General features: G+C 40.6%; 2 protein-coding genes across 6 annotated transcripts; one reads left to right on the plus strand and one right to left on the minus strand.

Moving 5' to 3' along the window:
• melt (ventricular zone expressed PH domain-containing protein melted) lies at positions 1-14298 on the plus strand. Of its 4 annotated transcripts, none has more exons than XM_086991912.1 (15): positions 1-67; positions 170-209; positions 1367-1484; positions 1966-2093; positions 2755-2902; positions 3068-3245; positions 3377-3546; positions 3848-3976; positions 4066-4146; positions 4407-4649; positions 8564-9701; positions 10180-10406; positions 10643-10771; positions 10992-11111; positions 11254-14298. In XM_086991912.1, the coding sequence occupies exons 3-15, from the start codon at positions 1401-1403 to the stop codon at positions 11737-11739; spliced, it is 3261 nt and encodes a 1086-aa protein (XP_086848038.1). In that variant the 5' UTR covers positions 1-67; positions 170-209; positions 1367-1400; the 3' UTR covers positions 11740-14298. The 4 variants fall into 4 exon arrangements, with proteins under 4 accessions (XP_086848038.1, XP_022666089.1, XP_022666088.1 ...); XM_022810354.2 differs by having other exon boundaries at positions 11-209; positions 11254-11747; positions 13030-14298; XM_022810353.2 differs by having other exon boundaries at positions 11-209.
• On the minus strand, positions 13651-24245 carry LOC111252448 (MFS-type transporter SLC18B1-like). Of its 2 annotated transcripts, XM_022810357.2 has the most exons (6): positions 23314-24244; positions 19526-19789; positions 18448-18642; positions 17162-17347; positions 15010-15189; positions 13651-14722 (listed from the first exon to the last, which is right to left on the minus strand). In XM_022810357.2, exons 1-6 carry the CDS (start codon positions 23542-23544, stop codon positions 14402-14404), a joined length of 1377 nt encoding a protein of 458 aa, XP_022666092.1. In that variant the 5' UTR covers positions 23545-24244; the 3' UTR covers positions 13651-14401. The 2 variants fall into 2 exon arrangements, with proteins under 2 accessions (XP_022666092.1, XP_086848044.1); XM_086991918.1 differs by lacking the exon at positions 15010-15189 and having other exon boundaries at positions 23314-24245.
• Positions 24246-24713: the final 468 nt, after the last annotated feature.

Below are 24713 nucleotides of genomic sequence, written 5' to 3' on the forward strand. Positions count from 1 at the left end.
GTAAAAATTCGTTCATGAAGTTCTATGTGGACACATGGCTACGGCCGAAAACAGATTCAGTGCAACAGTAACTAAATTTAATAACATAATAATAATAACAACAATAAATAAGTGTTCAGGTTATTATTTGCCCTGAATAAAACTAACTGATACTAGTGAATGTTTTCAGTGTTTACGACGGAGTGCGTTGATTATGTCGTTCATATGAGGTTAGTAAACTTCTGTGTAAACTTAAAAAAGTGGGTTAGCAACTTTTCATATGTTGCAAGAGGCTCGTCAGCTGTTACATGTAACGTCAGTTCGAGATTTCATTATTGACATTATGTTATGCAAAACAACAACTGTATGTATGTATGTATGTATGTGTTAACTTCACAGTGCAATAGAAGTTCCGCTAGCTAAACTCCTCCTTCTTATTCCTTCTGCAACAAATTTGATTTTTGCAATAAAATTAACGGGAACGAAAGTCTTCAACGTTAGTCTTGGTTAACATTATCCACACAATATAACTTGCTACCTAAAGGGAAAAATGTCCCTCTTTTATTATTCAAATTTTTGTTCCCTTTCTACCTTTAAAGGCATAGTATCTAACTTTCTTCACTTGACTGCAATTTATTCTAATGTATGTGTATAAATTTTACAGAGTACTAACGAAATAATACATCGTATAATAATTTAGTGATCTCCCTTCTCCAACTAACAAGGCTAATGTCTGTATCATTAAGGGATTTTTTCAAACAAATATATATATATATATATACATATATTTGGCAAACGGTTCGTAAAGGATGTTATTTCTAATAAGATTCCTTAATTTATATCTGGTCTGAGCATTAAAAGATCTACCTCCTATTGTACCTATGGAACGGGAACACTCATTTTTTATGGTCAGTTTGTGGTTGGGGATTCCAAAGACAACGTATATTAAATATTTGCATGCCACACACCGCGTCTTTAATCGGTTGCTCCGGTTAAATACGGTTCTCTACGAAACCCAGTATTTGGATAGCGCGACTTAGCAAATAGTGGGACATAGGAATCAAGATGTGCAATAATATCGATAATTCGGATACCCGGTAATATCGATAGAATCAATCGTTGCTATTTCACTACTGAATACCTTTTTAGTTTATAAATGGCGTGTTTATTATGTTTCATCCAAGCCAAACGCTTTGATCTTTCGTTGTGTGAGTGTGCATGTGATTCCAGTTATCAGCATCTTATTTAGACTTTTCCGCTCTGCGTGTGTAATTAACGTTAAACGAGTAAAAGATTTAAGATTAATGAAAATATGTATGCTTTATTTTACATAATCTTCTTCGTGTTTGTTGTATTCGTTGATTCTCGTATTATTTACTTCTTACAGGCGCAATATTGCGACCCTGTGAAGACAAAAGGCGATGCTGCACGAGCTTTTCGAAACAGTATTGTCAAGGCAGGAACTTTCGCGCGCTGGTGAGCTTTTTTCCCTCGAAGACCATGAGGTAGGAAATCATCTTCAGTAAAACTGGCTTCTATAGTAACTGACCGCAGATATTATTCGTTAAACATAAAGCCATGATGTGCTTTTAGTGGCATTTGAATAGTTCTTACGTTCGAAAGTGTGAAGTGTTGTAGAAGCCCTTTGAGTGAGCTGTGTTTACTTGTGGTGAATCCTTTGCGATGTCTATGGTAGGTATTTTAGCAGGTGACTAAAGCGATGCCTTGTGGGACTTTTTGTTTCCTGCTATAGAAATTAGGTTAATTGTACAACTAAAACAGAGTTACTTTGAAACAGTATCAAACTAGTAACATGAGAGCGCCGTCTAAGTTTGAACTAGTTGATACGATCTGTCGAACCTCTTCATAGTAGGCTGATGCGTAAGATTCCGTCGGACGATGTAAACTAGTATAAACTTAATCGTTTTTGAGCTTCAAACCCACTGATATTTATACATAGATATTAGTTGCTCGTTAATATTACAGGTGCTTCCTTGTGCTGCTGATGTCCTGTGTCGTATTCGCGAAGCGGTATCACGTCAAAGTTACGCTGGCGATGATAACGCACAGAGCGTTGTCGAAATTTGCCTTACTAGGGTACTTACGGCTATCAGGTAGGGTACAAATTTTGCGCCGGCGCATAGTACGCGGCTGAACTTACCTCAATTAGAAATATAGAGTAACACTAACAAGTCATAATGTTTCATTGAACAGAAAAAACACGGACTATTTTTCTTAGGACGATGAACCGATAAAAGTTCAAATAAGCCGCTAAGGTTTAACTACCGATAACAAACGCTGATGTGGGCGTTGCTTTTTATGTGAAACGTGTGTGAATACTATTAAGAGCTGTAGCTTTCTCCTATTTTCTAGTAGAAGTTACACTTTTTTAATGCAGATCAACTTTATTTAATCGCCAATTCGTTGCGTGGCACAATTTTTCGAAATTCGTGACACGTTGCGTTTATGACCACTGATGGGCGATCGATTAGAACAAGACCATAAAAATTGACTAGTAACTATACGAATTCATGATTTATCTTCCCCTAAATAACTTGCTATGTAAAAGATTGTCTACGATGAAAAAACGTATCTCCAGGATATAGACAGTGCACAGTTGTTGCCTGCATAACTTTTAAATATACAGAAAGTTCTCTGCCGTGACTGATTATTATTAGAAGCGGCTTCTTTAACTGTTGAACGCATAATCTCTGATCATGTAAAAGCAGAACCATTAGATAGCTTGTTAGTAACCAGATTGTCATCCTTGCTCAGGGACGGGCGCTGTGTTGAGCAGTATTGCGGCGAGCTGGTCAGCTTACTGGAAGCATGCCTTCAGCATGAACTTAGCCCCCGTGCACGGAGGAGCGAGCATCCACCTCACGCCAAAGTCGCTGCTGACGTTATGAGCTGCATATTTCTGGTAAATATCGATTACAGTTAATTACAGGGATGACAAACTACAAAAAAATGGGCTTAACAAAAATAAGCAGTGCAACCGATGCGTCTCCGAGGAACTTGTAATGGATTCATGCCACTAGAACATCCCAGTCTAGACACACAGCTATTCTCTTTTTTTTTCCGTCAGCATCAGCCGAGCTCGAGAGCTTTGACATCACGGAGTGTTGGGGCGACTGTCCGATTCTTACATAGAGGTAACCGCGAGTTAGCTCGATCGGTAACTAGACATCTCTGTCTTGCGGCTTCACAGAACGCTGATCTACTTGTGCCTCATGTACAACCCGTCGTAGATTCTATTATTGCAGGTAAGATTTGAGCATATTGCCGTCGTCGAATTGTGGTCTTGAACCATATCGCTCACGAGATTCATGGTCGAGCTTATACGTCGATAGTAAATCTTATGTAATATATTAAGCACATTTTGAACTACTTATAGGAAACTATGCGCTATGTAAGGTGTTGCCTTCGATCTACGCCCTCCGCCATCGGGAGCCAGCTATAACTGATCACTTGCTTGCCCTGTTCTCGTTGTTGCCACAATGTGAAAAAGCAGAACGTCTTTCACTTCTGACACTATTTGAGCTGATGGCAAAGAGTGATGCCAATGTAAGTTTTGTGTGTGAACTAAAGCAATGATCTGAAAACATTAGAAAAATATCACAAAAAATCACTGGGAAGCAGCGAATTCATGAGCGAAAATTGACGAGAAAAAGCGAATATGTCATTAGCATCTGGCTAGGGGTAGCTTCCTTGTCTCGGCAGATTTCCAGATCTGGCTTGTGTTAAAAGCACACGGGGCGAAAGGCATTATGTCGACGCTTAGCTTTCAAGTATTATAGGTTGTATAATTCCACTGGAGAAAATCTAGCTAGTCGTCATCACTGAGTGTACGGGTCTGATATTACAGCTTCTTGACGGTAACCTATCACAGCTCACAGCGTACTTAAACGAAGAAAACACAGCTCCGAGTGTCCTGCGAATCTTCATTGAAGTCTCTAATTCCGAACCACAACTACTCGTGGATTTGTTGCCGAAGGTTAGTTGAATTATATTCTGATAATACTGAACACTGGAATGTTCCCTACGTCTTACTTACGCCTTGTTAACTTTACTTCCGCAATACAGGTTCAGCAAGCATCACTAGGAAAGCCTCATCTGACTGCGTTAACATCGAGACTTTACGCAAATGTTGCAAACACTAATAGGGTATGTTTACCCTATTTATGTTTAGAGAAGTTGTTTGCTAAAAGACATCGCGGAATATACAATTGTTAGAGAAGCGTCCGAATGATCAATATCCAGTACAGCGATCGTACTAGTATTAGTCAGGCCCAAAAAAGTGTTTACATTCACGAGGCTGTGATTGAGTACTAAACTTGGCAGTAAACAATTAAACTTGAATAAGATAAAATGAAACAAAGTAGGAACTTGTGATAACGGTCTTCTCTTGTGTGTTCTCTCCATAGGATATGGCACGACTTAGCTTAGATTTATTGTCTCTCCTTCTCAGCGACGCGAGCGCTTCCCCCGGAGCGCAAGTTGCGATTCTACGGGAAATAAAATCGATTCTGGATTCGACCAGTGCATCACTGTCGTCTCTAGCATTAGACAAAATCAATCAACTTCACGCTGATCCCTCGTCCCCTTCAATGATACAATTCTATCTCCAGCAGATCAGACGACAACAAGGCAGCCTTAGAGATATACAGGTATACTCCACCGGTCATTGGAGTCTATATAGCAGAACAGCGCTGGTAACGAGACATTTAATCGATTAATTGAGAGATGTACTATTTACTTGCTTGAGATCTTTTTCCCATTCGTTAAGGTAGTAGGCGTTTGAAGATCGATGCAGATCTTCTTCGAGGATTATATCATGGACCTTCCTCGATTTATTTGTCGCGCTCGACAGTCAGTAAATCTGTCTTGATGTACGTCTTATCTACATCGTAATTGACGGGTATCGAGTTCCCCGTATCGAGATTCTTGTATTGTTGTAACACATGGTAATGATTTATGCCGGTTTGTCGAAAATATTAGAGGTATTTGGGATTTTCTATACATAGTCAGTATGCTTATAGTCGTTAAATTTCTCGCAATAATGCTTTGTATACAGTTTCCAGATTTGATTTATGTGAGAGCTTATTGCATAACCGGTTTGAAATTTAGAATGCTTTTGGTCTTCGTGGTGTGGTTATGTCTGTTAGAAGTATATATCTGTCTCTCTCTCTCTCTCTCTCTCTCTCTCTCTCTCTCTAAAGAAATCTCTGTAGAAGATACAGTGGCTTTTATTTTTGGGAAATAGCGAATACCCATTAAAAGTTGAGTTCAGTTGAGATCGGCGCTTGGCTTGTCGTTTTGGACTATACTTCGAGTGTTTCTATTTTTTTCTTCCTGAAGCTTTCAGAATGATATGAAGCCATTAATCGGTGATGTACTCCTCTTTGAGGAAAAATAGTGGAAAGATTTACTAATGAACCGTGGATTATTACTGTTTATTAGGATGTTCTATTATTGTACGATGGCCTCTACGACTTTTGGCCTTTTCTTTTCTTTAACTTTCTACGGACCGGTATAATCTGTGCTAGTTCGTGTGAGAGGAACATGTGACTCTGCTCAGACGTGTACCTTTGTTTTCGGAGGATTATTCAAGTAAATCTCATAATTTAGGTTTACCTAGTTAATATTTCCATCGATGATTGCTGTATTTTTTTTGTTGCGATTTTTTCTGATATGGGCCCCGAAGAGCCCAATGTGTAGTTCATCTACATTTTATTCGCGGCGGGTCCTGGAAACAAGTCCTGTCTCTATGGCCAACAACAATCAACAAAATCGACAACTGAAAATTCACTGTTGTGTGTTATGTCCGCCTAAATAGATATTCAAAACAAATCAAGCAAAACGTAACTTGCTTCGTTTGTTTTGCGGAGACTGATGTCAAGTCGAAGCTAAAGGTGCAAAAAAATATTGATTTTATCAATGATATATATTAGTGGTAGATTTCTTAGAGAAACATGAAAACAAGCCTGTGTTGGCATGTTCATTCAACTTCTATAGCATAGCAAAATTGAAATAAGTAGATGGTGAATCTTTGTAGACATACTGAGCTAAATGAGGGTGTAGTTTTGCTCCAAACAAGTATTGTTGAAAGGGGCTTATTATTAGTTATGAGTACGAATCTGTTTCCGTATACTGAATTTCTCGATCGTCTTCTGTATTAACAAACCTTCATTATTGCTTTCTGTTTATGTTGAGCCTTGACAACTCTAGAATAGAAGGCCATGGAACGTTCGATTCTGCTAGGAAATAGATGACATGAGACAGCAGTAGCAGTACCTACCGCGGAAGGTGATGCATAAATTGTTCCAAATTAGTACTTTGAAGAGGTCAAATATTTAATCTCATACAAAAGCTTTCCTATCTGAATGCGTCTTTACATTTATCAAGCTGTACGAGCATCCGATTCATCTGCAATAATTCATTAAGTGGCTTTTCGACGTCCAGAAACTCTGGTTTAAGTTAAGAGTAATATAAAAGTATCCCATGAAATAGTCGTTAACTTAGACATACTCTTCGCGGCCGAGGCCTCGATTGCTGCGGAAATTTTATCTAGATATCTGTTGAAAGTAAAGCCACGAACTTGACCTACGTTTTGTCCTGTTGAATCTCAGATCGTAATCGTCCGGCCTATGAGGAACGGCTTCGACACGTTCTAAATATTTTTCATACTGAACCCCAGCAATCAGCATGTTGTCTTGGCATTCGACGACTCCTGGTATATACTATATCAATTGTTATTTTGTCAACTTTTGCGCCGACTTAAAGACCTCGACAGTTCTGTTTCTTTTTTAAATTTGTATGTATTCATTTTATTTTTTGTGGGCAATCATTGGTCGATATTTTTGAGATTCATATTAGATCACTGGTATATGTGCGCTGATTTTAAGTCCATGTTTCTGTAGAGTTTGCTGTTGCCAGCTTGTACCCCAGGCCAAGGAGGTCAGACATATGCATCTATTGATTGATGCCGTCCTTGAGATCTACAAAGAGACACACAGTGTTGCTTTACAGAATATAGATTCATTAATCCTGTCCATTAATCAGTCCTCAATACTCTTTTTTTTTTTGTTAGTTTCGTCCTCAAGTGTATTTGCCGTCTAACTTTGATGTAGAGAAGAGTACCAGAGTTTGGGCCTATGCATAAAGCTTGTGTTGATTGCGAATGATTTAGGGAATTCAACGATTTATGGGGGTTGATTTTTTTTTTTGAATTTTAGCAAATATCTGTTAATTCTGCTTAATTTATCATCGTTACGGCATGGCCACATTAAGCATTAATCTTTAGGTTTCAAAGCCAACTTCTGTAAATGTGAGGTAAAGGCTCAGCGTCTTAGTTTTACCATATTTATTATCCACACTTACAAGTTTAATCTGATTACACGTCAAAAAAAAAATCGAATATCTGCGAGTTTGAAATGCTTATAATTATAAAGCCCTTTCTCAAGTTGGTGTGCTGATATAACGGATAATTTTCATTATTATAAAAACTTGGTCATGGGAGCTTTAATGGTACCCTCCTTCGCTTTCCCAACTAAGTGAAGACCATTAATAGCCACGTTTACCGCCGTTGACACTCAAATGGTATGGCTCGAGCCCTACCATTTGAGTGTCAACGTATTCATCAAGTCGCTTTCTTTTTCGGCGCGATATGGCAGTAAAAACTGCGAATTTTCGAGGCAGCATCATTGGGTTTTGTTCTCCACGATGTCCGGATGCAAACTTCCCTTGATTCCTTGGGCTGCTTTTTGTGCCAATTTTAGAAACTAATATCGTTTTGTTGGAAAGATAGGATTGTTGTTATTAAGGTATGCTTAAAATGTATCTCACATTGAATCACGATATTTATTGCATCTTCTAATTTGTTGATTTGATTTACTTGTTGGGATACTGTCTACCTACTAGTGCCCTTGTAGGCAAGCCTCTGGCACGTTACCTTCTCGGTTAAGTATTACGTTATGTACTATAACCTGATTTTTCTATGCTCAATATATTTGTCTAGCGCTGATTTTGTGAGTATTTAACTATCTATAGTTTTTAGGATGAACGTGAAGCTGCAATTTCTTATATGCAAAAAATGTGTTATTAGTTATTCATCATTTGGTACACTGCGATAGGTTACGTAGTTAGCGAGTCTTTCTCTATTATCGACTTATTGTTGTTATTATTATTATTAAATATAATTATTGTTATTCGATGGCCTTCTTCTGTCTCCTACCCTTATTGTCAAGTTATTTTTTCGTTCCATTCGTCGCCAGAATTGAACTTTCCAACCATATATAGGGCTACGTCGACAGTTCGCTATAATCCAGATGACCAATTGACTCTTTTCTGTATTCGACTTTTGCACCCTTTCTCTTTTATTTGACGATCCTCCAAGTGGCCGTTTTCGTCACTTTCTATCGTAACCAACTGCCGATTGGCGCAAGTGCAAAGAACGTCTGTGAACTCTTGAGCAGCGCTTTCTATGACACCTGTTTTTTTTTTATGTTACAATAATACGTGTCAATAGCAGAGAAGATAGTTTCAATTCATTTTTTTAATCAATGTAATTTTTTCTCTGAAGGCCCACTCTCAGCATTCGCAGCAGTTTTTGCCGCACAGTACTAGCTTACATCAGGGATTAACGGCGGCTCTTGGAAGTCCAGTTCAGGCGTACCATGGACCACCAGGGTCGAATATAGGCTATCACAATCTGGTGGGGCCTGGCGGATATAGCCGTGTATCGCACACGCTTCCATCAGGCGCCACCCTATCCGCGTGTGCTTCAACATCAACATCCGCTACTTCAACACCCAATGGCGGCGGATCTGGTTCTCAACAGCAACTATTTGGTTCTTCACGGCCCTCTCTAACTTCTAGCCATACCGGCCTCGGGGGACCTTCTGCAACTACTCACCTATTCAATGGTTCTTTGCAAACACTCGGTTTGGCATTGCGTAACAATACATCTGCAACAGCTGCGCCTTCTAATACTGCGTCTGGCACTGGCCATGTTGGGCATACTACTCACGTGCAACATGCCCCTATCCACCGTTCGTTGGGTGCTCTCGGGAGCAGAGCTGTGCTCTATGCGACCAATGGAAATGGTCATAGTGGCCTAAAAGGCAGTGGAAATAGACTAGGGGTAGGTTTATCTCATGGCGGAACTGTTGTTGGATCGGGAGCGTCGTCCGCTCGAAGCGCTTCTGCATCCATCTCTGTTTTGGTTGAGGAGTCTCTATTAGATAGCGTAGTAGCCAAAGACAGCCTTGGGGAACCAGGTACGTTTGGTGGAGTCGGAAAAGGCGGAAATAACGGTGGACAGGCTCTACCGCGCAGGCCACTTACTGATAAGCAAGCTGGATCAGGCTTTCAGCTTCGAGTATCCACGTTTGGCCGTAATCGATTGTGCAGTAACAACAATAATAACAATATCATAACAGCGGATAGTAAAGGACCAGATCGTGAAACCGACGATGAAGATGGGGTCGAGAGTCCAACGAATGAAAAGTCGCGCCTCGTGACAACATCTGGCCTAGGGACAGGTGGTGTGCCCTTTGAACCACTTCGGGATGCAGTTCAACACTTCAGTGAGAAACATCTAGATAAAATTCGTGCGTTCATGGCTGGTGTATTTGCTCGCCTTCCCTTGCCTCTGAAGTGCACGATCGAGGAACGCCATAGCGGCAAAAAATACGCCAAACTACATTTCGGCTGTCAAGGTAAGCTTTGGCCATTGATGCCTTTCGATAATACGTTTTATATCGGATTTTTGCATACACGTAACATTAGGTAGTTTGATTATGGTAAACATGTACTTATAGTCTAGCTAAAACATAAGCTTTTGTTTGCATTATGCAACATATAATTTCAAGCTCGAAACTGTACATACGATACGATGCTTTGCATAATCAAAGTTTGATTGATTAGCTCTTAATAAATTCAAACTGGACCGCGCAATAGCATTGCTACGAAAAAAATACTTGCACGTCTCTGTGCCACTCGATATGAAGGGTCATACGCATCGGCTCCCAGGTTATTACTGTAGAGTTTAAATCGAATCACTTTGGGATTTTATTATTGAAGCTTATTCGATATGAAGATTCCAAAGCAAAAAATAGAGCCCCGATTGTGGGTTTTAGAGTGACAATCATCAACGGTGACAGTCTACTTGACTCTACTAAACACCTCTACTTTTAGGTAAGGGAGGCAATTGTCTCTATGACCGAACATTGTTTGCCTCGAAAACGAAACATCCTCGGTTATGGATACACCTTATGTTCCTCGCTGTTCAAGCAAGGTCTCCTTTAGCCCTGGGCCAACGAGACCCCTCTCTAGCAGCTCTTCGACACTGCTGGGATTCATTACGACCTGCCGATGGACGCAGTTTTCTTGCTTTGGTAACGTCGGCATTTCCCTCTGCGAAGGTAAATTTCTAATACGTTACTCTTGAAACGTATGTACGATAGTTGTGTTTCATTCATGTTTTTCATCCCTCAATCCAATTGGGTAAGGTCGCGAAGAAAACAGAACTACGCAAGTAGTAGCGCATAGGATAAGCGCTAGCTAAATCGTTTGCACCCGATTGTACACTAAGTAGAATAACTTAAATGACAATTTAGAACAGACGTTAACTAACTAAATGAGTGGTTTCTATTCACAGGATATGGAATGTCTCATGAACGAACTACGCAGCCGTCGCTTCCTTGACGTATTCGAATATAACGGGGCCCTTCAAATGTGGGCGTGCTTCTTGTGCAATCATCCTGACCGCGCTCACGGGTTTCTGCAGGTGTACAGCAGCTCCGCAGGATGATTCTTAAATTAATAGTTTACTGTCTTTTCAAATAAACGGTGATCAGCAATAACAAACAAGCCATCGAAAGTGCATGCAGGCTCTCTTATTTGTGCGAACCACCCGGGTCACGGCAAAACTTCTGGCGCTTGAATTAATATTTCATGTCTGATCGGAGTTCTTTATAATATTATACATTTCTGTGTGTATCTTCCAGGAGAGTCTTCCTGTCATCGAAGGGCAGTTAAAAGAGAAGCGACGTCGTTGGAAATTGTTCCGGCAATGGAGGACAAAGTATTTCACGTTATCGGGTGCTAATTTATCCTGCAGAGAGCTGGTACGTCGTATGCTACAAATAAACTCGACTAAAAACAGTTATACGTGAAACAGCTAAAATATGTGTTTCTAGGACATGCACATAAGAGCAAACTTCTCATACTGGTCATTGTTTCGCATCTCGTTCTTTCATGTGCTAATAGAGCTCTGATAGTAAAGAGCAGTCTATCGGTGAAGTACAATCAGTGCGGGCAATTCAAGGTCGTAACCGACACATTCCCAAGGCATTCGAGATTTTCACTGCAGACGATAAAGCATTCGTTCTGAAGGCAGCTAGCAGACGACACACAGAGGAGTGGGTGCAATGTCTTAGCATCGCTTTGGCCCGGACGCACGCGTCTGCTGGCCAACCCGGAGGGCAATCTTTGCCAGCTGTACAGAACGTGACAGCTTTCAGTTGCAGCGGACAACAACAGGGCAGTCTGAGCACTTTGGTCCATCAGCATCAGAATGACCGTGATCTTCAAGGATTTCGCGACAATAATAAGGATCATCGCAGTGGCCGAGATCATCGAGACTGTCCATCTGACCACCAAGCAGGCATGAGTCAGGTGCATCAAGTACAAACAATTAACAAGGCACCCCAAGTCGGAGTTTTACAAACACATCAAATCACTCAGCGACTTTAAATATTTCAGTAAGCGATTTTTGTATTACGCAAAAAGATGGTATTACTACATGCAATTGAAGTCGCTTGTGTGACTACAGTGAGTCTTCTAAAATCTGCAGATAAGCCGTGGCTTATACCTCATCTGTACACAAACGTAAACGTATTTATATTTCAGACGTGTTTATGTTCGAGAATGATTCGTAAATCTGTTTTATTCAGAACCGCTCCGTTGTCTGTATTGAGATCAAATGATGCATTTCTACGGCTGCAGCTTTATCCATTTATATGTGTGTAGGAAGAAACGGTTAACGATGCCGACCTCCTAGGGATCGACCTGTAAATCGCGATGCCTCCCATCGTTCGGTAGTCATAGTTTAAGCTTAGCCAAAACCGAAATCCAGTTTTCAAGTTCTGCTTACCGTGCAATTACATTTGGGTTTATAGCATATATTTCCTTCCCGTACAATATTGGAGCTGGCCCCACTGCGCTTTGGTGGCCGCATTAGCCCTAGGAGGCTTCGATTCAAAGTTTTAATCGATATACACTGACATACGTGCGAATTATGGTATTAAAGTTGTTTTTTGAGTTCCAGTCTAAGCTTTCTGCGCGACCACCGCGTTTGGCTAAGGCTTTTTCTAAAAAACCCCAGTCGTTTGATTTCGACGATAATAGATGAAGGAAAGGCTGACGATGCCGATTCGTCTCACATAATCATAAGGTCCGGGATCTGGTCGGTTGTCTTCTTTCTGACTGAGCACATAAAAAAGCCGTAGTAAATTCTTTGGCGCCTAAAGTATCGTGCATTCTCTAATTTAAGCTACTGTGCGGCAGCGAAATAGTAAAGAGACGCTTTTTTAATAGCTAGCTATAATTTTATAGTTGCTAATAGTAGATTTGCACTAAAGGAACGCGGAGGTCAAAACGGGAGACGCCAGTAGCAATTGATTACTACCCAGTCCAGCTTAGGTCGAAGGTAGACCCAGCTTAATCTCTACCGTAGGAACTGGAGCTAACCTGTTTTAGCGCATAAACATTGAAGGAGCAATGAACAACGAAAATTATGCTCAACACCCACAGGGCTGTACGAAGTAACTTGGGTGAACGCGTGACATCTTCATATAGCTAACGTAGCAGAAAAAGTAAAGTCAAATCTAGTGCCATATATATGGTCTTTTCAAGATTTTGATTGCTTTAACATAGTTGCTATCTCCAAAATGACGAGCGGCGGGCGTCTTTTAAACGTAAACGAATGCCCTGAAGGTAGATCTTTAATAAACTGCGGCACTTTTGTAAATCTCACATTTGCAGTGATTCATCACAGAAACATGTTACGTAGACTAATGGTGATCATCGCGTATTGTAGGAAGATGGATTCGCAGACCAACAAACATTTCGATGGCTTTGGTGCACAGCCACTCAACTTAAATTCTTATCCAAAAACACCCAATATACATCGGTAGTCACATGTGTCCCCTTGTGGTTGTATAGTTATGTTATGAGAAGCTTCTTCGTTGTCCTTGTAAGTGAATTTTACGATAATTTCGACAACGATAGTTATCAATGTACCTAAGTGACTAATATAGATGTTAGCTTTAGCTCAATGGATGAGCTCATAACCTTTGAATTCTCATAAAGGGGCGAAATTTTTTCTGATTTTCTGAGATTTTTTAGCAGTATCTATCATGAGCATAATTTTTAGCCAACCGGAAAAGCTATCACTCACCCTATACCGGCTTTGCTACGATTACCTGTGGCTGAATTGGTTACGCAGATAGTATTGCTCCATCGGCGTTCTTTAAATGCGCGTTAACATAACACTGCTACGTATTCGTCTATCATAAACATAAATTGAAGGTTTACCCTGCCTCTCTCGCTATATATATCTTGAAGTGAACTTGAATATAATCGTAAAAAGGAAGACAAGATGAATTAAGTATACAATAGAGCGGTCGATGCATATAACTTTAATGAAATAGCAATTGATTCGGCGGCTCGTCTATTTCCGATTGATGAGTAAACGTTGAGGATTACAGCGTTTGTCTAGACGGAGAATCAAGTTTAGTGGAAAAATTTCTCGCACCGAGGTTTAACGTCGCCCTGGCCGTCGCTGTCGCCGCCGCCGTCGCCGTCGCCGTCGTTGTCGTCGTCTGGGTGACGTAAAACTGGCCGACGTCGTATTGCCGCGATAGCCATTAATTCATAGCCACTTCACAATATACTATCATACACCCGCAATGTGTATTGTCAACTCTAAAGTGTCAATCAATTAACGCCATTTTATAAGACGTAATGAAAATCTGCGTTTCGGATACTATTCTCACTTGATTTGGCAAGGCCTGTCAAGCTACTAGTAATTTATTCTTTCTTGAATATTAGAGATAGTGGGAACAGATCAACAAGTGAGATAGTATGAGCATGTATTAATCAAGTGCGTACAGCTTAGGTATGGAGAAGATCATTGACTGAACTCGGTGCTGATCACAGGCACTTTGTAACTAAATCTGTCGAAACGGCATTGGTGGTGAACCGTTATTGATATATTTGTAATAATAAATTTTATATTTGTTACATGTGTGATTATTGTGGGTTTTGTTTTTTGTTTAGGCATATTAGACTTTCTTTGTTGTTTTCATTAAGGCTTTAAGCGGCTTCAGATTTGGAAGCCACCAACTGACACAGTCTAGTGTAAGGCACCGTAATGGCTTTTTGCGTTTGCAGCATCACCGTTCTCTGAGGCATCTTTATTAAGTGTTGTTTGTTCTTGCTTAGCCCTACACTTTTGGGCACAGTTCTCTATAGTTATAAGCGAACCTTGTAATCCGACGATTAGGCCTAGTTGAGCAACGTTGATTGATACACCAATCGTATAATTGAAAACCTGCAGCATCCAGCCAGCAAAGATACTCCCGAGAAGATTTCCTATAGCCACAGAAGGTTCCATCAAACCGGTTACAATTGCCAGCGCCTCCTTTGACTCTCGTCCTTTGTCGATAATATGTACCTATTAAGAGATGATGCCAATAGAAAAACGTACTTCAGTTCCCTCTAATCAGTCAAATTTCAGTTTGAAAAGAACGTGTATTTAATGCTAGTTTTTTATATTTATATAGCCATCATAAATGCTTGCGACGAGCACAGTACTAAATAGTCCATGTGGGTTCATCACATGGACCCTTTAATCTGATCTATCTCATTGACTTTTTAAGGTTGGCTTAGATTATTTCAGTATATTTCCCAGTTCTTGTTGGTGAGAAGTTCCTTCATCATAGGAACAAAGGAAATTTTTACCGAATGCAGATATGAACAGACGAACGCTGGGCCAAGCCCCAGTCCGAAGCCCGCTTGGCAAAGAAGAAGAACCGGAAGACTAGGCCATACAGTCATCACAGGGCCCAGGCCGATCATTGATGCAATGGATAAAACTGACCCACCAATAATAATAATCCGGGGATCTGAGAAGCGTTTGATCTGTGAATGTTGATGAAAGCACAGTAACATATAACACGTAAGGTAAATGTACATTTCAGGATAATCAAGTTGAATTTTATGTACGCTATAATGTGTCCTTCAGAAAACGGCACGGTATTTTGAAAATGTACTATTGTCTCGCCGAAATCGCCATAAGTAACGATCTCCAACTCGACCCGGGCCGAAACAGTCCCTCTTTGTCGAGCAGGAAGGTTACATGCGCATGCATTCAGCTTGAATAAAGCACAGTGAACTGTTATAACTTTTAGTGAGAAAGGGCGTCACATCGCGACAAAGCTGTCCAATGGAGCCCCAAAACATTTAATTTGTTCTAGCGTATTCAGTGGAAAAAGAAATTTATACCACATTTGGTATATATTTGCATCGAGCCTTTACTTTTTTATGAATTATTTTTTCCCATTGACGTATATAGTGAATTTAGAAAGTAAGATCATCTTTAGTCCAATTAATAAATAAGTTACCAATTAGTGATCAGGTCTTTGTGGTGCAATCCATTGAACTTTTCGGAACTCACTGGATAAGGTGACGCTCAGATAAACGGTGTTTTGTTACAGATGCAGCTGGAATTCTGGATCTCAAACGGACCACGGAAGCTTTAAGGCACACCAACACATGGACGATTCGCTCTTCGTCAGCTTAATATAAGCTCTGTTAGCGAACGTGTTATGAGATTGTGACAAAAGCACTGAGGAACAGAAGGCAGCACATGCTTTTTCATACACTGGGTCTGAGGTAGATGGAAACGTGTGTCACTTTGCGCAGCTTTCACCAGGAGCACACTGCCGCCATAGGCAAGAAGTGCCCGTGATCGCAGTAATTTCAGCGCTCCGGTTGCCGTTCTTAGAATGATTGCATCAGTAACAAACCATTGTTTTTCTATAACGCCCTTCGCCCAGTGTTAGGTATATAACCTTATTTTTTTAGCGTTGATTTTGAACATTAAATGGTATCTTTAATTCTAAGGTGATTATTCTTTGATTACACTCAGTCAACTTACAATGGTATTTAGTAAACACTTACCAAACTTTGTGTGCTAGGAGTGTAGTGATAAGAAGTTAATTTTTCCACCCGTTAAATGGCTCCGGACATGCTAATAATTAAAATTCGACCTCTGTTTCTGTTTGATCATGGAGCTCACATGCCCTGCACCTCAACAAACTGTCTGAAGTATAATTACAAAATTTGACGGCCTAACCAGCAAGAATAAGTTCTGTTAAGGAACTAATCATGGGCTCGACTTTGCGCTGTGCTATGTGTGTGTGTGTGTCCTTCAGGCTCATACCCTCTAAATTTGGTAAATGAATTCAATAATTGTAATCATAAGAGCCTGTTCTAAGGGTCGTTGCCAAATCTGTGTATAACAGAGCCATTCATTTCTGATGTGCCAATTTTCAGCGGTGCAAAGTAATACCACCCATGCACAATAACTATATTATATATACATATTATATCATATATATGTATATCTATATATATATATATATATATATAAAATAAAAAGTTTAAACTTAAATGATTCATACACTTAAAATGACACACGAACACCTAGATAATGCCAACGTTTCGTGTCAGATATACCTTTTCAACTACCGAATTGTATAGGACGTAATTTAACAGAGAAAGGGAATTTAAAGGAAAGTAAAACCTCGACATAGACCGGAAACGGCTAGAAAACGCAGTCAGAGCGTGAATTATACGGTGGACACATTGAAAATTAGAGATGGGCCCGAGATTCCCTCTCCAAAAAGAAACGTCAGGATTGTATCGAAGGTTTGACAAGATCCTTCCTCTTGTGAAGCTGTATATGATATCGCACGTTTGCACTTACCGTTCCCTACCAAATTAATAGCTAAACTTTGTGTCCGTTTTATTTTTTTTTATTAATATAGAAAAATATTTACGCAAAACTTTTGTGATGACAACAAACGCTTCATTTCAAACGAGTACGCACCTGAAATCCAAAGAAGAGGCTCGACATAGCGTAAACGCCAGCGGGAAAGAAGAAAATTAATCCCCTGATCGATTTCGATAAACCAAATGGTTCCAGTTGTAGAGTGAGGGTAGCTTCATTATAGGCGATCAGTATAAATGCATTCACCGTCGTGAGGATATTCAGCACCACACTGGGCTTAAAAGCCTGCCATAGTTACCGATATGCAGGGTACAAAAGTTATATCGTTAACGTTTGTCTCTTTATTTTATATTTTAAGGTAATTGCATTGCATTATAGGGTTTATCTATCTATCTATCTATCTGTCATACTGCTCAACTATTCCTTTATTCCGCTGTTTTCTAACTTCACTTACAAATGCGTAGTATTATTGCAAACTTCTGTAGACGAGTATGAGAAAGCATATTGATGCTTCCGAGTGAATTGAAATTAGACATCTTCGCGAGATTGACCTATCATGTAGTATTGATCGAAATTTGCTTTGCTGTATGATCTTAACATTTACGAACATCTATAAAAGACTCGGTAAACAAAAAATGTCTCCAATATATCATACGTCTGTTGCTACTTACGACCCCGCAATTTATACTTGCTAGCAAACATCACTTCTACAGGAAGTCTATGATCGCACATGCGACTACTATCAACGACGAATGATTCGAGGACAAACCGGAGCTAACGACGTGCTTATGAAGTTATTAAACCCAACAAACAAAAAACTGTTGACTTTTACTAATGTCCTGCAACTATTAGGGTATGGAAAAATCCCGTCAAGACGTAATTATGACGATCAGATTAAATCCTCTTTGAGTGGTTGCCTTTCGCTTCTTTCGTCTCAGTTACCTGGATTTTCATAAATTCTATTGCTATTAAAGATAGGATTAAGACATAAAGGCGCTTATATTCTCACAACTGTTTTCGATATTGATTGGCCAGGGGCTTCAAAAAAAACATTGACATAGGTGTCCCTTGCCGTACCGAAATCATTAGACCAGTTTTTAAATAAACATAATTTTTTTACAAGAACTGAGATTGCTGCAGACGCGCATTCGTACTAACACACCTTAATGTTTATTTTGCGTGATCGCCGAGGCGTCGCAATACATAAAAGCGAGATTGACTGATAAATAGCCAAACGACATTATCATACCGTTTATTATGCAGTGCCTTTTAAAAAGCGACGCTATAAGTTAGCCCAATTAATGTAATGAAAAGATGTAATTTAAAGTTTATTTGTCGAATCAGCTATCTATGGGAGGAGGCAAGTTCTAGGTTTCATGTTTTACCTTACGAAATTTGGCGGATCCATGGTCGTCGGTGGCGGCGGATGATGGCGGAAGTACAACTATAGTGACTAAGGCTAGAGCGATTTCTGCACCTCCGAGGGCAAGAAAAGGCGCGTTAAAGTTGAAAAAGTCGCACATGACGGCCCCGACTGCTGGGCCTACAACCACAGCTACCCCATACACAGTTTCTAAAATCTAATACCAAAATGATCGTTCGTATTCTCGCAATATTCGACTCCAACGCAGGTTTAAAAGACGCTAACTATCAGATGCTTATACGTTAATTATATATAATTGGTTACTTTAAGCCGAATAGACTATAGAGAATTCAGCTTATCGACGTCTAAACGTGCTGGAACTAGTCATGCGATGTGTACTTAATGCCTGACGCAAGAACAGGGCTGTAAAAGTTTTAGAAATCTACAGAGCGCTTCTATTACTGCACAGATTGGGCAGATCTTTTAACTCTCAGGGCAGAAAGAGCATCGTACGCATTTATTGCGCCGTCCCCATGCTTTACTGTTATCTAGGATCGTGAAATCATAGCCTGTTCATGCGTTCTGCGTTTTTAGGTCGAGTGCACGCTGTCAACACTTTTACGTCCTATCACCACCTTCATTCGTCCTCGATTCTGATGGCGATGATAATGGATGGGACAAAAAGACAAAGCTAAGTTTTATGTCGAGGACAAACGCTAATAATAACTGTGATCCAAAACACAAAAGCTTTGGTATGTGACGATTCCAAGCTATCTTACGATTGGGGACCTGTCCGTAAGATACATTACCGTGACCTTCATTTTGTAATTTTTATTGTGAGATTCTCGGTTCGTATCCCATGCATAATCGGCATGGTCTTGTACTTGAAGATCTGTCAATAATATGCTACTGCTACTATAACTAAAAGTACATGATAGATCATAACTGTAGATATTCTTAGTAAAACTTTCATAAATAGTTCACCAGGTACTTTGAGCTAGACGAAAAAATACTAAAAAATAACAATAAAAAAACAAAATCATATCCAACAAGAGCTTATAGCTGTTACGTCCAAACCGTCACGTCAGCTTTTTACTGACCGGAATCATCGCGTAAGTCAGATGGGGAATTTCGACACCGTTGATTATATAAACGAGGACCGAGCCTGTAGTCCCGCCCACAGACTGAATAGCTCGGACCATTATTAGCGACACCAAAAATACTCGCGGATTCAAATTTAGCGTGTTAAGGAAGGCCGGCAGTGTACAGAAGGCCGCATCGACAATCAACGAGACGATTAGTAACGACTTATCGCTCATGATGTTCCACGTAGATATCTTTGTCGCCAGGGGACCCGTGAAGATCTATGGAACACACAAATGACAAGCATAGAAAATTGTATGTTATTACGCTTCTTCACAAACATGGACATCTTTCATGGACACCGCACCCTCATAATGATGGCATCTTCCCATTGGCCAAGCTCGCCGTCATTCGATAAATGACTTAAATCTATCATTATAATCGTACATTAATGTTCTATGAACATAACGAGTGCTTAAATTATCTAGGCAATGGATGGACTGGCTAAGTCTTCCTGAAGATACAGCAGAAGTTATTGTTGCTCAAATTTAAATGGATAGAGTATGTATATAACAGAATAGTACATAACACAACCTAAGTTTTGCGGGATTTCGCTAAAGGGCGCGTTCACCTCTTGGGTGAACTGTGAGCTGCGGAAATTGAATAACTTGGCCTCTCAATGAAAAAAATTGCCAGCCAATAGATAGCTAGTAACCTTCTTAATGGTTGGTGTTTAGCAAAGTGCAGTACTTGTACGGCGTACGTTTGTCGTGCTACGCGTACTTTTTTTGAATCCACAAAACTTATCTACAAAGGTAGGTTATCGGCATCTATTGACAACTGAGCTTTACGATACTAAAATTAGGGATCTTGGTGCGACATTAAAAATCGACTACGTCGCTAAAGAGAGTTGTTGCTTTTGTTGGGCAGGAAAGCTTGGCTCTCTTCGAGACGCTGTTTTCATTGCCTGACCTAAACAGGGCAATAGTACGAACGTACGTGTTAGAGTATCACATATAGACTTTCATAGTCGCGGAGCGCAGGACACATGCTATATGATATTAATAGATATTTTGTTAGCTCGGTTCCAGGCGTTTGCAGTTTGTATGTTTTCCCGCGCTCTGTCAGGTTTTCTGCGTATTAGATCAACAGTAAAATGATTTATTTTATCGGATACAAGGCTTGTCCAACGCAATCTGTTAACGCCTACGTAGTAATGGATAATAGCTCTTGGAACTTTGGTGGAAGGGCCAATATGTTTATTGGCCCTGACCAAAGCTGTAATAGCAGACCGTCGAGCGGCTTGTTTGCGACAGTTACAATGCACACTTTAAGATGCACACCTTGGACTCGACCTATATACGTTAGGATCTTCAATACGTATATAATAAATTGCCCGGTTTCACCATTTAATTAGGATTTCTCGCACATATAAAGCGTCTGAAAACATCTAATAGCAAAATATAAACTAGCCTAAAGCAAGTAGATAGTTCCTTTGGCTGAATCTTTAGTAAGGTCACGCGATAGAACCAGTTTCCAAATCTTTTAACTTTAAAAATTGATTGATATACGCTTGATCAAGTGTGCGCATTTGCACCCCGTAATTCCGTGGATTTTGTTCGTCACAGAAAATTTACTCGCCTTAGTCCCGCTATCAGAGGGGCATATTTCCAAATAGTAATTAGCTGCGCTGTAACATAATAATAACAGGATACTTATTATAATGTTTTAGAAGCGCGGAAGAATAAAGTACTGTTAAATTCAATTTTTTACGCCACCACTGCAGAGCCTATTCACTTCAATATTCAGTAAATATATCATTTCAGTGCCACTGGGCCCATCGTGAACACGTTTATATCGTCGCCATAGTGGTCAGTATAACGCGAGGTTTCGGTTCGACGTCGTATCGGACCATGCTGTATTCTGCACGGTGAGGTAATGTAGTTCGTACACGACACCAGAAGATAATTCATATGTTTAACGGCTAAACAGTAAATTAAGATATGTCGTATCTACAGCGATGACGGTGACGATGTATGTTAAATGGTTCGTCGATACACACTGCTATTTAACTCGTACAGAAGAGGACCTATCCAATTCAACTGAGACCCACTCTGACGAAATGGCGTTAGTCAGCATCGAAAGCTCCATTCGAGTTTCGGGCCGTGAATGTTCTTACGTGAAACTTCTCCTCGTGGCGCGATGCGCTCATGCAGCCTCAATCATTTCGTACATATGCATGCTTCTATGCTTCGTTTAAATGAGAGAATGCCTGGGACTGAAAGCTACAAATATCGTGTTTATATGGGCTCGCCGTCATCGGCGCTATGCCTATCACGGAATACACCATATTATAACATGCATTCGGTTTTCTTGTTCATACGAGAAAGTTAACGTATGCAACAGCATCTTAGGCCTTCCAGGTATCCGGAAGTTTGCAATTCTAGAGTGGGGATCATGCAAGGCAGTGACCGTATCTTTTTAGTTCACGATATTGTGCTAACCTTCGCAGACGTGCTGAGACTCACAAACTTCCTGAGATGAAGACCCGTCACGCCGTTGCGGCCTTCTGTAGTGACGTTATCTACTTGAATTCGCTATATCGACTTCAGTCATTGTGTGTCCTGTTTGATACAGAGTGAAGAAACGGTTCAGCCGATTTTCTCTATCGTTCCTAACACATTGCCTCTACGGTTGTTTCAATATATGACATTTTGAAACGGTGTTTCCTGTCGTGCATATTATTTATCTGAGCCTGAGATGTCATTTCTACTTGCGGAATACCGACAGTGAAGTCGGGCTTGCTTTTCTATTGTGCCTCTGCCAACAAAACCTAATAGTCGTTAACTGCTAAATTCCAATTGTCACAGATTGTGCCAAGCAAAGAACTGTGTTAACGTCGTAACGTTATGAAACTTTAGTGTAAAATTTTGTTTTGTTTATTCGATCTGACATATTGTGTAGTAGCGTTGTAAACTAGTCGTAAACGCTTACAGTATATTGTTGGCCATAACTGATGCGGATACACGTTTCAGCTGCGGCGCCACAAGTCTCCTGGACGCCTGATGGCTTTTACCGCGAAAAAATTCTATCGGATAATATTGAATTTCGCTAACGGGCTCCGATTCATGAATCTTTTGTTTTGCATCTATGAATAACGTTAGACATCCAGCTGACAAGTCAGAAATGATTGTCCTGAAAACTCACACAGCGGTCGGTCAAAAAAGGCTCTATTTTTTCCGACACTCGTTAAGCGGAACGCTTTATATCCGTTGATATTCTGTCATAATTGGCGTCATTATGAGTGCGTATTCGTGTTTAGACATCGCTGATTTCTGTCCGACCGTATTATTTTTGAGGCCGCGATGTTCCGCTGGCCCTCGAGCTCATTTATGGCCAACTTCGCTATACCCCGTCGGAGTAATGAAATGAGCCAACCTAAACGAGAAAACACTCTAACGAGACACGCTGTTGAACCTGGCTCCCGTACTTCAATGCAATGGCATACCGTAAAACGTTAAAAGTTTATGACTGTTTTCATGCATATGCGAAATAAATAAACCTATATTCTTAGGTGCCAGATTTTCTAGCTTGCCTCGCGTAGCCAATGATAGCCAAGTAGCAATGAATTGTTCTGAGTCAAACCATTGTCTTCGCATAAGACAATCTGCAACGCTATCAAACAATCCTATATGATAATAATAATGTTCACGTTTGACGCACGCGCGCGTCGTCAACTAACAGCTTTAGGCTGTTGTATTTGGTGTGGTCCTATTGTATGTATCGGCAAAATGGCGATACTAACCTGTGTTAGTGGATATGTGGCGAGCACGATGCCGTACTCGAGTTTGGAGTTGCCCATTTCAGTATTATATTCGCCAAAAAAAGAAACCAAGTGGGAATACGTTGCACCAAACATAAGAAGCGATGCGCAGATAATAAGGATCACTCGCGCGGAATGGAGCCGGTATCTTCTCTCGGAGCCTATTCCGGCTTCCAGGCTTTCAGATGCGCTCTTCTGACCTACTACCTTCATGCTGCTCACGAATGACTTGCAGGTCTTTGTACACTACTCTGATCGAATTCGTTCTTATATAAGCCTTGGAATGCTTCTTCAGAAATAATTGCTGATATCGCGTGCTACAGACTAGAGCGTCACGGATAGCCTCCAAAATCAGACGCTGTTAATGTCGCCGTAAGTGCTAGTGTTAGAAGTATGTCACTAATAGCTGGTTTGAATCTGGAACATTTAACTAGTATTTAATTACTATCATTGCTAGAAGCATCACAATTCGACAAGCGCCAATTAGCAGTCTGTTTTTTTAACAGTCTGGAGTAGCCAGGGGCCGAGTAGAGTCGAACGAGCGCTCCCGTATTACTACGAAGCTGTAAGATGCCAATCATACGGGAAAGTTGTCGTGTGTCTTGATGGCCTTCAATCATCTACGCACGTAGCGGGCCCCCAACTAACACTCGAAATTTGTCACGTCAAATTCTGTGGAGCGCTTTGCTGTGTCGTTTTTCTGGTGTCGCTGCCTCGTAGGAAATGTCGAATAGAAGTTCAGAAACATCGACCAACAGAAATCACCACACTCGTTTTCACAATATAGAGCTCTTCTAAAGCATCCACCACGCAACTGACTCTACAGACTGTACTCTTAGGGTCTGCCAGCTAGAGAAGATAATGACCACCGAGGGGCATAAAGGCTGTCCTTCTTTTACTCAACCGCCGCGCGGTACATCGTGGTACCGTCGTCACTGCGATGGCCCTTTCTCACCGTTCTATGGAGAGCATATATCGCCAGACCGGTTCGAGATTACACAAAAGGCACTTCAGCAAAAGCAGCGGTCACGTCGAATAATCTGTCGATCGGCATAAAGCCCTGGCTATCGAAATGATGGACGTGATCTGAGTGCACATTTAATGTTAGGGCAGACTCGATCGAAACGGTATTGGGCTCGCCTAAATTCCGCCAGGAAACATAACAACGGGATATAGTCCCTCTTCAAATGATATAGACCAGCAGAGAACTAGTCACAGGTTCACTATTTTTACTTATCGCCACATAGAGGATATGCGTGATCATCCAATTCGCAACGATGTGTTGGAAACAAAGTCGCTTTGCCTCGGAGGTGTTAAGCACACGTTTTAGCCTATTACACACAACTATTCTGATTCACAGGCGACCGATAGACTTTGTGTCG

The sequence above is a fragment of the Varroa destructor genome, unplaced genomic scaffold (assembly GCF_002443255.2).
Source record: "Varroa destructor unplaced genomic scaffold, Vdes_3.0 BEIS01000006.1, whole genome shotgun sequence".
NCBI lineage: Eukaryota > Metazoa > Arthropoda > Arachnida > Mesostigmata > Varroidae > Varroa > Varroa destructor.

Excerpts from the sequence above, each read along its gene's own strand:
- melt (XM_086991912.1), top strand. The coding sequence starts at position 1,401 with ATGCTGCACGAGCTTTTCGAAACAGTATTGTCAAGGCAGGAACTTTCG. Across the intron at positions 2,903-3,067 it reads TTATGAGCTGCATATTTCTG|CATCAGCCGAGCTCGAGAGC; the intron begins GTAAATATCGAT and ends TTTTTCCGTCAG. Across the intron at positions 3,547-3,847 it reads TGGCAAAGAGTGATGCCAAT|CTTCTTGACGGTAACCTATC; the intron begins GTAAGTTTTGTG and ends CTGATATTACAG.
- LOC111252448 (XM_022810357.2), bottom strand. The coding sequence starts at position 23,544 with ATGAAGGTAGTAGGTCAGAAGAGCGCATCTGAAAGCCTGGAAGCCGGA. Across the intron at positions 15,190-17,161 it reads GCCTCTTCTTTGGATTTCAG|ATCAAACGCTTCTCAGATCC; the intron begins GTGCGTACTCGT and ends CAACATTCACAG. Across the intron at positions 14,723-15,009 it reads TCTGTTCATATCTGCATTCG|GTACATATTATCGACAAAGG; the intron begins GTAAAAATTTCC and ends ATCTCTTAATAG.